This window comes from Ranitomeya imitator, chromosome 1 (genome assembly GCF_032444005.1).
Source record: "Ranitomeya imitator isolate aRanImi1 chromosome 1, aRanImi1.pri, whole genome shotgun sequence".
NCBI classification, from domain to species: Eukaryota; Metazoa; Chordata; class Amphibia; order Anura; family Dendrobatidae; genus Ranitomeya; species Ranitomeya imitator.
In genome coordinates, this window is record NC_091282.1 from 931,350,328 (window position 1) to 931,366,446 (window position 16,119).

At 38.7% G+C, this 16,119-nt stretch overlaps 1 protein-coding gene across 2 annotated transcripts in view; it reads right to left on the reverse strand.

Annotated features, from left to right (window-relative positions):
* Positions 1-1,363: 1,363 nt before the first annotated feature.
* UNC5C (unc-5 netrin receptor C) overlaps positions 1,364-16,119 on the reverse strand; it is a 554,596-nt gene continuing 539,840 nt past the window's right edge. Inside the window, exons 14-17 of one of the 2 annotated variants that reach the window (XM_069743602.1) lie at positions 13,930-14,079; positions 10,512-10,676; positions 8,536-8,717; positions 1,364-3,978 (exon numbers count right to left, since the gene is read on the reverse strand). In XM_069743602.1, the coding sequence (XP_069599703.1) occupies positions 3,813-3,978; positions 8,536-8,717; positions 10,512-10,676; positions 13,930-14,079 (663 nt within the window). In that variant the 3' untranslated portion in view covers positions 1,364-3,812. The remainder of the gene's footprint in view (positions 3,979-8,535; positions 8,718-10,511; positions 10,677-13,929; positions 14,080-16,119) is intronic. The other variant, XM_069743601.1, reaches the window with a different exon arrangement.

Below are 16,119 nucleotides of genomic sequence, written 5' to 3' on the forward strand. Positions count from 1 at the left end.
TGAGCACAATCCTGCCGACGGGTTCCCTTTAAGAAGAGTTATGGAAAAGTATTGTCTGGTTTTATATGCAATCATATATTATTTTGGCTAAATGTAGCGTTAAAATATATGAGAAACAAAAAGGAATAAGAAACACTGATATACGGTATGTAAGCATGATAAATGGCCATGTATGGTACAGAGAATAATGAGAATAGTGTCCGATCAGTCTTATAGTATCAGCATAGGCAAAGTATGCCGAAATATATAAGACCTCTATGTCTTGCCATGTATGTTTCTTTTTTATTATAAAGATACACTCGCTGTCCCTAACAAATGGCTAAAGTACCTGCTTTGCTCCTCTCCATACCAGTTGTAGCACATCCTACTCCATCTGTATATGGATCTAATTCTGTATGGGAACATACGTGCGTTGTATTTCTATTTCTCTACCAATCACTTTTAGTATCCCAGATACAGGTAATTTGGAATTATATTTGAGATTATGATCCATTTCTTCTACTGCACAACACTTACTATTGATTGACAAGATCCCTGCATATAATATGCGAGATCCAGAACTTCTAGAATCTTAATGTTCTCTGATGGGAACTTTTACAAGAATCTTTGTTAATATTTTTTTTATTACTCAATGAAGTTATGTGTAGGATTTACGGTCGCATCATAAATCTGTACTTTTGAAAAAACTCCAAAGTACGTCTTGTGTTTCCCAGAGTGAATGAACCACTAATGAGTGTATTAAGTTAATGAGCCTAATTTGGAAAGGCAAGATAATACCTTGATTCTATTACTGTATCCTGTCACAAAGCATTGATCGTTCCTTAATTTTATGAACTCAGACAGAATCTCTCGTAATTAGTTAACTAGCCTGTTAGGGCGCCTAATGAGTAGCTGCACATACAAGAGCTTATTATTTTACATTGAGACGTCAGGGCAGCGGCGGCAAGAAATTCCTGAAAATAAGTTTGCATATTATAGCCTTGGAAAAGCTCTTTTTTATTGCCTTGTACATTTCCAAATTTCATCAGTCTAATAATGAACTGAGAAATCAATAAAAGGCCTAACATTATGCTTGCAATATCCAGAGCTCCAGATATTACAGGCGACCCGCCATATCTGTATGTCCCCATACTGGACACCTACGTCAGACACTTTCCAGGAAATGACGTATGCAAACCTTGTATTGGAAAAGCACAAGCATTGTACAGTACAGTACACACTTAAATAATAGAGCAAGGTGAGAAAGTAAAAATAAAAAGAGCAAACGTAAGAATATACACAACGTAAATGAAAAATATATCTATATTGGCCCCCACATGCCTGCTAAACGTATTTTTATACATTTTAGTTTTTCTTTTTTATTAGCAAATGGGTTTATAAAGGCAAGCAACATGTAACAGCGTTCCCAATGCAATATGATCTAATAAAATAACATATTTGGCATAATGTGTAACATAATATCAACCCGGAAGCCAAAAATGTGATAAAAGGCTTGGGACAGGCACAATTTTGCCAACACCGTAAAAAGAACATAATGGCAACATCACCACTAGAGGGCACCCAGTACATAGGATGTCCTCGGACAGTTCTCAACTGAGGACTCTTCAAGTTTGGTCTTAGCAGAATCCTGTTTACACTGGTCAGGACAGCTTGTCTAAACTCCTGTGGCTCAGCCTTGTTTTTCACCACCACAGCCATTGCTAACTTTGTCATAGTCGTTCTGATCACAATGGCTTAGTACATGCAAACAGGAAAGACATCCCAACCAACTCCAAGCCCAGTTACTATATGTTTGTAGCAATTTGGAAACTTAACTTTATGTTGGCTATTTGATAGATGACTCACACTTCTAGGGAATGACAAAAAACTGACTGCAATATGGCACATGTGTATCAGGACGAGCGATGCATATAATACCCGGCATTCACAGTTTTACTTTGATCTGTTGTATGGAAACACATTGCGGCAGATTTTATCCACGGAGAAGTAAATCGTAACTTTCCTACCCTAGGGTACGATATTTGCCAATCTCATCAAATGCTCATTCTAATAAATGTTATTTGTAAGTAGGCAACATAAGTGCCCTTGAAGAGTAACCGTCAATTTAACTTTAATTTCATACATCATAAATCAATAGTACTCATGAAAACAATCAACTTTGTTTGGAGAAATCTGCTTCTTTCTCCTCCAGGACTGGAGGAGAAAGAAGCAGATTTCTCTGATAAGATATACTACAATATTTCTTATTTTCACGTGTACTATTGATTTAGTGAAGTAAAAATTAAAACAACGGTTATGCTTGCAGTGTCCTTCGTTCAGATGATCTTCCTCTCATTAAGGGTTAATGTCATTACTTGTGATGGACGGAGCTGTGATAAAGATCTTCACTGCGCTACATTCATACTTCTGATTAATAACAGTATCTCATTGTTTCCTAGATCGTTTATGAAAGTCACATGGTCAACTGTAAGTTTTCTGCTCATGTACGTGATGGTATTATTGTACCCATCTGTTATGTGGCACTTTTAGAAATGTATGGGTCCACCCCATACCTCCATATGTCTCCAATGTCACACATACGAATCTGAATAATAATATGAATCAGGTATTGCTTCAAGGGGAGAATACGGAGCTGCCATCTTGCAGCTCGAGGAGTAATTATCACTTTAATATAGGATCATACATGTTCTGCAGACCACCCTGCAGGTTTTATACGACAGGCTTTATACATCAGAACAACTAGCTCTGAAATCATAAAGAATTGTCTAACGTCTTGCCATAGTCATTGCCTAAGTTGTGACCACAAGAAATGATCAACAAAATATTAAGCCAAAAGCTCACAAAGGCACAAAGAGCCTGAAAAAAGCATTGTCCTGTCAATCACTGACCATGACCGTTGGGTCTGACCAACACTTATTAGTGAAGGATGAATCTGACTTTTCTGATGTGAAGAACTCATAAGCAATAAAAAAGAAACATCACAGTAATAAAAAAGTTATTTTTGTAAAAAAAATGATTAAAGCAGAGGATGAAAATACCAATAGTCAACTACTGTCCGCGTTGCTTCCTAACACTACTAATAAATACTGTAGAGGCATGTTATTAGCATGCATGGGTATTCAGCAATGGCAGCTTCTGCTGTATCTCCCCTAAGATGTTAGTGGCTGATTGTGATATCGCTGAAATAAAAAACAAAAAAACAAACCATAATAATTAGGTTTTGCCGCCTACATTGGCACTGACTTACTGCTAAGACTATTGGATTTCCTGCTCTTTGTGTGAATGAAAGAACTTGGGACGGACAACCAGGACACGGGGATTATTAGACGCCATGTATAGCAATCAGTGCACCCAATCTAAATTCCATTGAAAAAAAATACTGTAGTTTTCCTTAAAATACCCTGGAAAAGTACACTATTGTCTCTTAGATGGCTTGCACAAAATAGAAATTGTCTCGGGACAGAATCAATAACCCCTGTCCATTAGTGGATGTAAACAATGTCCATTTGAGCTGGGATTGTATAGAAAGTTTATCCATGTATCTGGATAGCAATAAATTTCGTTTCCTAGGAAACTGTAAAATCCTCTAACAAGCCACACACTGAGTGAACATCAGGTTGGTTTATAATATTTGAGATACAGCCTTGCATGTTTTTTTCCCTTTTCATTTCCATGTTATTATATAAAGAAAGGTCCATTTTCTAGAAGTAGTAAAACTCATTGGTCGGAATTCCTCTTGAGCAGCTTGTCTTTGTAACTCGGTAACTTTATCTATTTGTTACTTCCTCCATCTTCATATTTCCTACTTATGATCAATATTTATCTTCTCCCGTCAAAGATACTACTGTCTCGTGTCTGCCCATCTCCTCCAAGACTGCAGCCAGGGTGCTGAGGTTCCCATCAGGGTAGTTCTGCGCCTCCCAGAGATCGAGGATTACTCCGGTTGGACTAGGTTTTGTGGCAAAATAATTCAGATACCTGATGAAGATGAAGAAAGAAAAGAATTGACCAGATATGTCAACCTATAGAAACATTTGTTAGCACCAAGTACAGTACATTATACTAATTCCTAATTTTGGTTGCGGTATGTTCCCTTTAAGTGCAGAACAGCGAATATGGATTGTGGGAATCCAACATAGTACTGCCTAAAAAGGTTAAATAAAGACCCATAATGGAATAAAGAAAATAGCTATATATTGTGATTATGAAGAGTTAAAGATAGTGATGAGCGAACTTGCTTGGATACCGTTGTTAGGGTTGGAGGAACGCAACGAGTATACAGTGGGGCAAAAAAGTATTTAGTCAGTCAGCAATAGTGCAAGTTCCACCACTTAAAAAGATGAGAGGCGTCTGTAATTTACATCATAGGTAGACCTCAACTATGGGAGACAAACTGAGAAAAAAAAATCCAGAAAATCACATTGTCTGTTTTTTTAACATTTTTTTTGCATATTATGGTGGAAAATAAGTATTTGGTCAGAAACAAACAATCAAGATTTCTGGCTCTCACAGACCTGTAACTTCTTCTTTAAGAGTCTCCTCTTTCCTCCACTCATTACCTGTAGTAATGGCACCTGTTTAAACTTGTTATCAGTATAAAAAGACACCTGTGCACACCCTCAAACAGTCTGACTCCAAACTCCACTATGGTGAAGACCAAAGAGCTGTCAAAGGACACCAGAAACAAAATTGTAGCCCTGCACCAGGCTGGGAAGACTGAATCTGCAATAGCCAACCAGCTTGGAGTGAAGAAATCAACAGTGGGAGCAATAATTAGAAAATGGAAGACATACAAGACCACTGATAATCTCCCTCGATCTGGGGCTCCACGCAAAATCCCACCCCGTGGGGTCAGAATGATCACAAGAAAGGTGAGCAAAAATCCCAGAACCACGCGGGGGGACCTAGTGAATGAACTGCAGAGAGCTGGGACCAATGTAACAAGGCCTACCATAAGTAACACACTACACCACCATGGACTCAGATCTTGCAGTGCCAGACGTGTTCCACTGCTTAAGCCAGTACATGTCCGGGCCCGTCTGAAGTTTGCTAGAGAGCATTTGGATGATCCAGAGGAGTTTTGGGAGAATGTCCTATGGTCTGATGAAACCAAACTGGAACTGTTTGGTAGAAACACAACTTGTCGTGTTTGGAGGAAAAAGAATACTGAGTTGCATCCATCAAACACCATACCTACTGTAAAGCATGGTGGTGGAAACATCATGCTTTGGGGCTGTTTCTCTGCAAAGGGGCCAGGACGACTGATCCGGGTACATGAAAGAATGAATGGGGCCATGTATCGTGAGATTTTGAGTGCAAACCTCCTTCCATCAGCAAGGGCATTGAAGATGAAACGTGGCTGGGTCTTTCAACATGACAATGATCCAAAGCACACCGCCAGGGCAACGAAGGAGTGGCTTCGTAAGAAGCATTTCAAGGTCCTGGAGTGGCCTAGCCAGTCTCCAGATCTCAACCCTATAGAAAACCTTTGGAGGGAGTTGAAAGTCCGTGTTGCCAAGCGAAAAGCCAAAAACATCACTGCTCTAGAGGAGATCTGCATGGAGGAATGGGCCAACATACCAACAACAGTGTGTGGCAACCTTGTGAAGACTTACAGAAAACATTTGACCTCTGTCATTGCCAACAAAGGATATATTACAAAGTATTGAGATGAAATTTTGTTTCTGACCAAATACTTATTTTCCACCATAATATGCAAATAAAATGTTAAAAAAAACAGACAATGTGATTTTCTGGATTCTTTTTTCTCAGTTTGTCTCCCATAGTTGAGGTCTACCTATGATGTAAATTACAGACGTCTCTCATCTTTTTAAGTGGTGGAACTTGCACTATTGCTGACTGACTAAATACTTTTTTGCCCCACTGTATATAAAAGTATTATTAGGTGCGTTCGCAACCCGGGGTCAACCGTGCAGGAGAGGAACCTGCTGCTGCCAAATGGCGGCGCTATATGGCGGTATAAGCAAACTCTGTAAACTCCACAGAGTTGCTAGGAACAAGATGCTGTGCCCTGTAAACCTCACAGAGGTACACAGCTACCAACCAGAGCAAACTGTGGTCATGCAGTCAGAGAAAACAGACAAACAACTCCTCACCGGAGGTGCCGGTATTCTAGGGGCTTATTTCAGCCAAACTCTAACCGCATCCAGACATGACCACACTGGCGCTGAGCTCATAGACATTGGTTTGATACTAGCGCATGGCCGTGCGGCCATGCGAACCTTTTATAGCTGCAGCAACTTCAGGACCTTCCTTGAAGACCAATGAGAGCAGCTACAGTACCTGAGCAACTTCAGGACCTTCCTAGAGGACCAATGGGAGCTGCTGCAGTATCTGAACATGTGACCCCCGACCTCCAATGAGAGGCCTTACCCTGGGCATGCTCAGAAAGGGGAAAGCAGGACTTAGTCCCAGAGACGTCTGCTTGCCGCTGACCAGTACTGGCTACAAAGGCAGAGCCTGGAGGAACAGTAGTAACCAGTCACCCAGTATCAGCCTGAACCAGACGCTGGGACCGACGTCTCCGCTGAGCAGGCTCCACTGCGGCTGGAGAAGAATAGGAGTCCGCAGCGGAGGTGGTTCGAGATTCCCCCTGTGCAGAGGTGGGAACTCGACACCTAACAAACATGTTATCCAAGCGGGTGTTATCCGAATATCTTGGGCTTCCTCAAATAATATGTTCGAGTCAACAAATGCCGGGATTGCTTAACAAACAGCCAATCCCCTGATGTATTATAACTGTCTAAAAGCCGCAGGGACTCGATCATATTATCCGAGCATGCCCAAGATACTCAGATAACACCTGAGCATGCTCAGACACACGTTATTCCAAGCACGTACACTCTTCACTAGTTATAGACTTGCTCTGTGTATTTCTGTTCCTAACATACATACAAAAGATTGAACAAATAAATTCTGACAGTCTGTAGATTGAAAGGCAGTTGTGTAGTTATCATTTTTATGGCATTGATGGGACATTTGAATTCTCTGCAGGTAGAATTTTATAATTTAATTATATATATATATATATATATATATATATATATATATATATATATATATATATATACAAGGAATTTGGAGCCATGTCAGCTTTATAGATATACCAAGACTTTTTTTTTAACATTATTTTAAATTCTAAAGTTAAAAAATATTGTAGATTCAGGTAATGTCATGGATTCAGTGCATCAAGAAATCTATATTGATGTAATAAAAATGATTTAGGTCCCTATGATTGCTATAACTCACTTCTCAAGCTTGTTTTCTGCTTCTCAAACACCTGCCATTCATGATTGTCTTGAAAATAAATAATAAATAATAGGAATAAATAAGGAGATAAAATAATAAAATCATTTAAACTCATTTCTCAGCTTGCCCCAAAATTGCATTGACCAGGGCAGGTGCTGTAATCGTGATAATATAAACCTATTTCCTAGTGAATGGTTTGGCTTAGTATTGACTCCAAATAGGAAATTGCTTTCTATTGTGAGCACCTGTTACATTTTAACGTTTGAGCACCAACGAGTCCCTATTGCAGGAAAATGACATAATATACAGTATTTCATAGATACAAAATACATTTAGACTGTGAAACGGTTCAGCATACAGAGGTGTTTCAAAGTCCTACAGAATTTTCCAAATTTCTGCTTAAATTTGACCTAAGACTACATCATATTTTCACATTAGTCCTAAAAGAACATAAAAAGATCCAAACCAAACGAATGAGTCTAAAATACTAGACTTTGTCATTTTTTTGATCCAATAGCACGTGTTTGTGAGCGTCCAAAGTATGTGAACCTTTAGAATTAACAAATAATTTAAAGTGAAATTAGACTCCAGTGTTTTCACTCAATGAGATGTTGTGAGCAGGCATCCAATTTTATTTCATTGAGAATTTCGATAATGACTGATCAATTCCGGCAGAGAAAGAAGCAGATTTCTGTGATAAGATATATCACAAAATTGTTTATTTCCACGTTTACTATCGATTTATGAAATAAAAATTAAAATGGCAGTTACTCTTTAAAGAAGAAAAAAGTAATTGGCCATGTCAATGTCCTGAGCTTAATCCTATAGATATCTTGTAGAAGGGCCTGAAGCGAGTAGTTCCTGGAAGAAAACCCACCTACATAACAGAGTTGAAGCTGTTTTGCAGGGAATAATGGGCTAAAATTCCTAAAAGTCGATGTTTAGGATTAATCAACAATTACTGGAAACATTTAGATAGTTATTACTACATAAGGAGGTCACACCAGATAGTGAAAGCAAACGTTCACATAATTTTACCACTCAGACATGTGATATTGGAATTATTTCCTGAAGAAAAGTCTAATATTTCTTACTCATTAGTCTGATATGGTTCTTTTTATTCACTTTTTGGACTTGTGTGAAAATCCAATGTAGTTTTAAGCTAAATTTATGCAGAATAAAGTATACATAGGTAGTGATTACTGTGTGTTGTCGACATTTCACAGATAATCTGATGAATAATTGCTTTACAGTTGTCATGCTGACCTGTCCAGGTTGAGTTTATGGGCTAGCATCCTCCAGTCGTGGCCTCGCGTCTGAGGGGCGTCTAAGCTGCTGCACAGTTTCTGTCGAATAGTCAGAGGAATACTGAAAGCACTTGGTCCTATGATGGTCGTTATGGTACTTGCTGAATCCATGAGCGGATATTCAATAATACAGTTCGGTTCCTGTACAAAGAACAAACAAATAAATTATATCGGAGACCATTTCTGGATATGGATTGGTGCACGTAGTTTATTTCAGAGCCCCAGAATTATATTCCAATACTTTCTCAGCCAGCATCATATTTCTAGTCTGCAGAAATGAAATCAAATATTTATAGCCGACTTACCATTAAACCATACAGATTGTATGTCCCTAGATACCAAGTCTATGTCTGGCAGGCAGAATTAGATCAGCCCTGATGTATCGCAGGGTTAATTGCACCAGAAATACATTGGAAGGTGGGACCAACGTCTGCATGATCTTATATAAGGCAGAATCTGGTCACTAATTTGTCTTTATCAATAATAACAGCAATGCAAAAATTTCTTCCCAGACTATGTAGGCAATTAAAAATCGATGGAAGAAGATGGTGCTCAGGAATGGACATACAGAAAAGGGGACCTAGAGCAAAAAATAAAATAGAGGCTTAAAGCCTACTTTATTTGGGGCTTTTAGGCTGTGCCCAAATGTTGCATTTTTGCAACTTTTTTATGCAAATTAAAAGCTTCTTTTTAAAATACCAGCAAAGGCTTTGAGATTTCAGAAATCTCATGCCTTACCTTTTTTTTTCCTTGACTGAATTGGAAAACTGCTGCATTTTTAAAATCTGTATCAAGTCCATTCTTTCAGCGTTTTTCCAGCATTGTGTACTCCGCAGCAAAAAAGTTACAAAAATCACGCCAAAAGGGCTGCGAAAATGCAATGAAAAATGCTGCAAAAACGCTAAAAAACAATCATTTTTCCAACCAAGAAAACTGTTTTTGTTTGCAAAAATGCTGCATGTGAACATAGCCTAATACTCATCTGCTTTCACAATGCAAATCCCATATTTTATAGAGAATAAAATATATTTATTACATTTTGCTAAAAGCATATATCATTATATCAATAAAGTTCCAGGAAAGTAATCACTTTGAACAGGTCTTAGGGGACTGGGAATATAATACTGATAGAATGTAAATATTAAGTTAAAATTGGATCCAAATTGGCAACCTACTTTTTTATTGTTTAGAGAAAAGAGCATTCAGACGCACAGCTCCACTGTCTCATCACTTTATTTCTCATGTTGCAGAGCAAATGATGGTGACATGTAACAATTCTTACATTGAATGGACAAGAGAGGTGGAAACAAGCTTAACTAATACCTAACCCTTCTTATGGCCCCAGCCACCATGTACTCTATCAGATGCAGAACAATAAAAAGCCAATGACATGTTCTTATTACATTACAATTAAAGAGGCTCCATCATCTCCCCTAAAGTGTCTGTTTTATTAACCAATTTCCCCATATATATAAATCACCACAAATCAGAGTGGTATATGTGTTATACGTACTGTATATACCACTCAGATTTGTGGTGTTACTCAGCTATTCCTGCTATAATGTTATTTTACAAAGTTAAAATCTAGGCGTTACCAGTTGGGGGCGCTCTTCTGCAGAGCCTTACACTGTCCAATCAATGCTGAATGTGTAAGGACACACCTCCAAACGAAATCGACACACCAAGTTGTCAATTTGTTGGTAAATGTTGAGTGAGAATAAGAGAACAATTGTACAATGTCGAGTTATAGGATCAGATGATCTGGAATTATTATTTCTTCAGGAACACAAGTATTTACTAAAAGAGACCTCTGAAATCTTTGATTTGTTTTATAATGTCTCATAATTTGGCATTATCAATGTCCGCCAACATGAATGATCAAATGATCAAATGTATATGTCATTACATTGTATTTGAAGTTGACCCTATACATACCTCTGTTGCTGTACAGTTGAGCTGGAAAATCTGTCCTTCACCCTCCACCTGTCTGACACACAGCTTACAGGATAGGTCTGTGGTGCTAAGGCTGAAGCGTTCCAGAGTAAAGGTGCAATGGAGATTCCTTTGACATCCACTCCAGACCTGATAAAAAGGAATTTCCTGTGGAACACAACCAATCAAATATAATTAGTGCTCTGAGAAAAAAACAAAACAAATTTCTTCACATTTAAATAATAGGAGTTTCAATACCTTGCCAGAGACTGTAGTCAATGAGGCAAATGAAGGTGAAAACTCATGACATATGAGATGTTCTTCAGCAGAGGTATATGAAATTTATGGGACCTGTGACTAGAAGTTCAACTTGTTGGCAAATGTTCTTCCCGCTCTTTCTATACCTAGCTGCCTGTATTACAAAAGTGGCAGACACCATGCCAATAGAAATACAACTTGTACTACAAGGGCCATCTCTTGTTATTCACGAGGAGTCTGCTCCTCCGCAGTAGAGGCAATCTTCTACATCTGCCTTCAGCCTGTATTACTTTAGCACATTACGAGCACAGGGCTCAGCTCCCCTGGGAGCGATGGGCTACGGAGTGAAACCTGGTTAATGGAAGCTGAAAGCACTGAAGAGGAGTTGTTCAGCCTGCAGGCAATGGGAAGAAGTTGCTGAACTAGCACTATATCTAATCCATACTGAGTTTCTCACAAAATGCTGCTGAAGTCTTGCCAAGGATAACTGCTTTGGCCAGGCCAGCAGAATTATTAAACGTGATTGTGGGAAATAAGGAAAGGAGGTAACTGATGGTGAAGACATGCACAATCAGGTCCACTAAGTGAGAGCAAGCCCAGTACTTAAAGGCTACACCAAGATGGAATGAACATAAATAAAGTCCAAGTCAAAAGCCTATTAGCAAAAGATAAAGCTTAATATGGTAAACAGGCCGGACCTTCTACAATGTAGATAGGAAAGGACTCAGCGTCAGTTACAAATCATACCAGGCACTTATATCCCTCCATTATCTTGATTGGTCTTCTACAGAAGTGCTCACATATAATGAGGACTCGTATATCAGGCTCATAATGGAAAGCTTACATGTACGTTTGATTTTCTATAAATATTTATTGAGAGAAATACTTTAGCACAGAGAACCTCATGTAACTACAGCATTAATAGTGCCTAGTAACAATATTTAGTTAGCTTAGTGCTGATTTCTTACATTGTAAAGACCTGTCAAATCATTTTAACCAACTGCAGCAAACAAACTGGACTGAATCAGCAACCAATTTGCCGGTTGAATCAGTACTAAAATTGGAACAAATTGCTTCGTTCAACTTTAATATTGAGCTTGGGCTACACAAAGATCTGACATGATTAAAGGTCAGAATGGTCCTTCGACATTTCCTGTTTACCATCCAGACTTTATAATTATGGCATGATGCATCGGTATATGGAATGGAGTTGTTTAGAAAGTACTTTGAGAGCTACAATATAAAGGTCAGTTACATTTGATGAATTTTGATGCCATATATTGTCCATTTTATTCAGTACATGGACATGCTTGGGCTTTGTGTATACCAAAGGAACTTACTAAAGCCTCGATAATGCATACTGCCTTGGAGCTCTAGATGCTCAATGTTATCCAGAAACTTATAAAGCCTCTCATAAAATCAAACTAAAGTTAACAAAACCCGCCGATATCAATGGGATTGGCCTACACTCTTATCAGTACTGTGGGCTCCTGACTCTTTCCCGACAGAGAGGATTTAAAATGGCTGAACCTTTTCTTTTCTGTGAAATAACCCATAGTTAAAGGTGTCGATCAGTGGCTCTCTCAAAGAAAATAGCGGAATACTTGGCCAAACTGAGCATTTAGTGTATGGGAGAGTTGGGGGAGATAGCTGTCTGCAAAACGATCATTCAGCCAACAGCTACATAATGTGTATGGGGGCCTTAAGAATCTGTCAAAATCAGAAAAAGCTCATTAGATGCTTTAAGAGGAATCTGCCATCAGGTTTTTGCCAACTAATTTGAAAACTGCAAAATACAGAGACAGAGACACAGTTTTTACTAATGTGTTATTTACTGGTCTGCTTGCTGTTGTTTTGATAAAATCACTGTTTTAGAAACAGGAGATTATCACTAGTACAAGTAAACTTGCTGCCAGGTAGTTGTGATGACACAGCATTTATTCTTAATTATGCCAGATGTATATTTAATAGGCCCAGGGTTATGAGCCATTGTTCATATGTCTGAATGTTGACTTGTTGTAGATTGAATTCATGTTTGTGAATTGTTGAATGGCTGCTTTTTACCAATTGTATCAGTCCTTGCAGCTTATTGTGCTACTATCCTTGGGAAACAAAGGGACAGGATAATTTAACAATCAATGTTTGTTAATATGTTGATTACCCATTGCATCAGTCCATGCAGCTTGTTGTCCTATGCAGGTTATTTGAACACTTGAACAATGAGAGATGATCTCCCCCCCACCTTCCCCCAATGCTGTGGAGAAATGCCTTAATAAAGATTTTATACTCTACAGGAAGTCAGCTTAAGGGACCATGGCCCCAGCTGGAGGAATAAAGATCTGTTCCATTAACCATCACTGAACCATTAAAGGTGTTTGGAGAATCCAAGTTGGGACAATCAGGTCACCTGGCCACATACGTTAAAGTACTCTGTCAGGTTCCTAAGTTTACTGCTACCTCCTCTCTGTGGGTGCCCACCAACAGCGAGGTGCCACTGGTTGGGGTAGTTGGCCTTTGAAGCCCCGTAGTCACAGATGTTTTAATTCGCGATGAGCCAGTGGAAAGGTGAGTAGTATTCTGCTCATGGGAAAGGAATATGGGTGTTTGGTGAGATGAGCTCTGGTTCATGTGGTCTTTCTAAAGACAGTCGGGCCAGTGGATGAGGGTACCCACTGAACCTCATGTCTCCACAGTAGTGTTCCATATTCATGAATTCTATATAACTCTGCTCTCACCAGCTTTCTGCCTATGCACAGTGTACACAGAAAGCTGCCAATCAGTGGGTAAACTGGTAGATCTGAAGCAGATAAGACAGTGATTCTCTCAAAACTGCAGCAAGCAACCTAGTAAGCTATACATTGCTGGAATAATGTTAGCAAAAATGTGTTGACAGATTCTCTTTGAAGAGCATTTTTTCTTTGGAACACTGAGCACTACCAGGTGCCAGGTAAGGGAAGTATTGTCATGAGGAACCAGACGTTCCTAGCACAGCCAATCTTTTAGTTGTAAAGATGATAATATTCATAAAAATGAATCTACATTATTTTAGATGGTGCCTTTCTTTAGACTTTTGTAAAATAGTTTATGTGATATGAAATCTAAGTTCATTGGAAGCCTCTTGATAATTGATCATAATAGACCATAGTATCTAGCAGAAACTTACCTGATATTTGGCTAACAGTTTGCTTTTCCATAGGGAGTGGGGGATGTCATGAATGGAGAGGCGAAGGTTATGAGTACTTCCTTTAAAATGAAGAGTCTTAGGCTCGTCCAATAATTGTCCCCCAACTTTCCTTTCTTGTTGCAACACTTCCTATAAGTTTTGGAAATAAAAGCTTATCAGTTAGCTTGGAAAGCATACAGCATACCCAATTTTCCTTTATGTGAAATTATAATAAGCGATTACGGTATGTTTTAGCAGATTTTTCCCAGCTGAACATTTCAGCTAAAATATTCATTAGTGTAATTTACAAGAAGTAACAAACTTGGAAACAATTTGCAGACAGTAAAAGTGCAAGTAAATTTCAAAGTTCCAATTGTAAAGGCTCAGTTCTTAAAATTGCTTTGTCACCTGCAGCAATAACATCTTCAAGATGCTACAATCCCGAGATTCTATTAAAAAGTAGTAAGTGGAATAAATCAGTAATTTAGCAATTGAGTGCAAACCTTGTGACCTTATCAGGCAGGCTCAGTCAATAGTATTATGTCTCGTTGCCTTATATCCTATTTCATAAACCACAATAATTAGCTAAATCAAAGTATTTATGTATGTATGCAGACATATCAACTCACCCAGATTTACGGGGAGTCACCCTGTTTTTAGCCTCCATCACATTGTCACACTGTGACATTTAGCTATTAGCCTAGTTCTAGGGTTTCATGGTTAAAAAAAAAAAAATAATAATAATAATAAAATAGGTCAGTATAGAGCAGTCACAGTGCAGGGCTAAACCCTCAGAGTCGCAGAATATTGTTTGCAGCTTGGTGGCGGGGTGGTTTAATACTATTGTGTATAATTGGTTTTATGGTTATTCTTTTATACACCATTTTTAGAAATGAGGCCATCCAATGTATCCTTAGTTATAGAACTATAATGCATAGAATGCCTTGTCCGAAGTACATGCGACATGCCATCATTTGTAGTTCCAAAACAAAAGCATATGAGGGAGAGCTGTGCTGTCCTGACCATAGGGTAACCAAAATTAATGGTTATGATCTCCCCTTACCTCATATACTGTATCTAATAGAAGAAATTGGTAAAGTCACAGAAATGATATTATGCAATTTCTAATGGCTGAATTGAGAGCTGAGAGCTAGGAGGATAAGTATGTAGTTTGGTCTGGGGTCTAAACTAAGTTAGGGGTCTTTTATTTAAAGCACTACTCCAGCATTTGTTTTTCTTTTTTTTATTATCCCTTTGTTAGGGCTCACAAATGTACATATAATGCATGTAGTCACATACTTATTGGTAGCCATCGCTCTGGCACCACGTGATTCCAGTTGTGACCAGTCAAGCGTCACTGTGTGAAGTAGAGGTCACTTTTTAAAATCCTCTCAACGCACGTCTATGGGAGTTCAGAACAAGACTGTTTAGTCTCATAGACTTGTATTGATAAGAGCGACTTCTGGAACATACAGTGATCCAGTGGGTTACAAAGCCATTACGTGGTGCAGAAACAACAGGAACGGGGCTGAAAACAAGTGAACATGCCGACAGGTGAGCATGTATCTATATGCATTACACATACATACTTGATCCCTCAAAATGATTGAAAAACAAACAAAAAATGGAGTGGTGCTTTAAAAGGTTTGTCTGGCCTTGGTGTACAACTCTGAAAATATTCTAGGTGACAGCAGACTTGTGAATTCTCTGTGATTCTTCGTTGCTGGTGCCGGGAGCGGGTGGTCATGTGAACGCAAGTATGTGATTTGCTTACTTCTGACCACATTCCAACTAGATGGTTCCTTGCTGAATGCACTTGCATTTAGTGAGGCCGCGCACGTCTAGTTGGCACGTATGCAAATCGCCCACATGCTGTCATGTGCTCTCCGCTCCTGGCGCCGGAGAATTCTTACAGTGCGCAGTGTGAGCAATGTTAGGATTCACAAGTCTGCAGCCACATACAGTGACTGCAGACTTGTATCTTAAGGCCAGACAAATCCTTTAAGCCATAAGTTTCAAAAAGTCTTTCCTATTTTTGCCACATAGCCTGCTGCTTGCTTTTGATCTGTGTGCATGTATGTATAACTGTATATATTAATATAGCTATCTTTTTATTTTTTATTTACTTCAGGATTATTTTATGGTGATACAAGTCAAGGTGAATGCTCCTATCTTATTAGCTCTCATCAG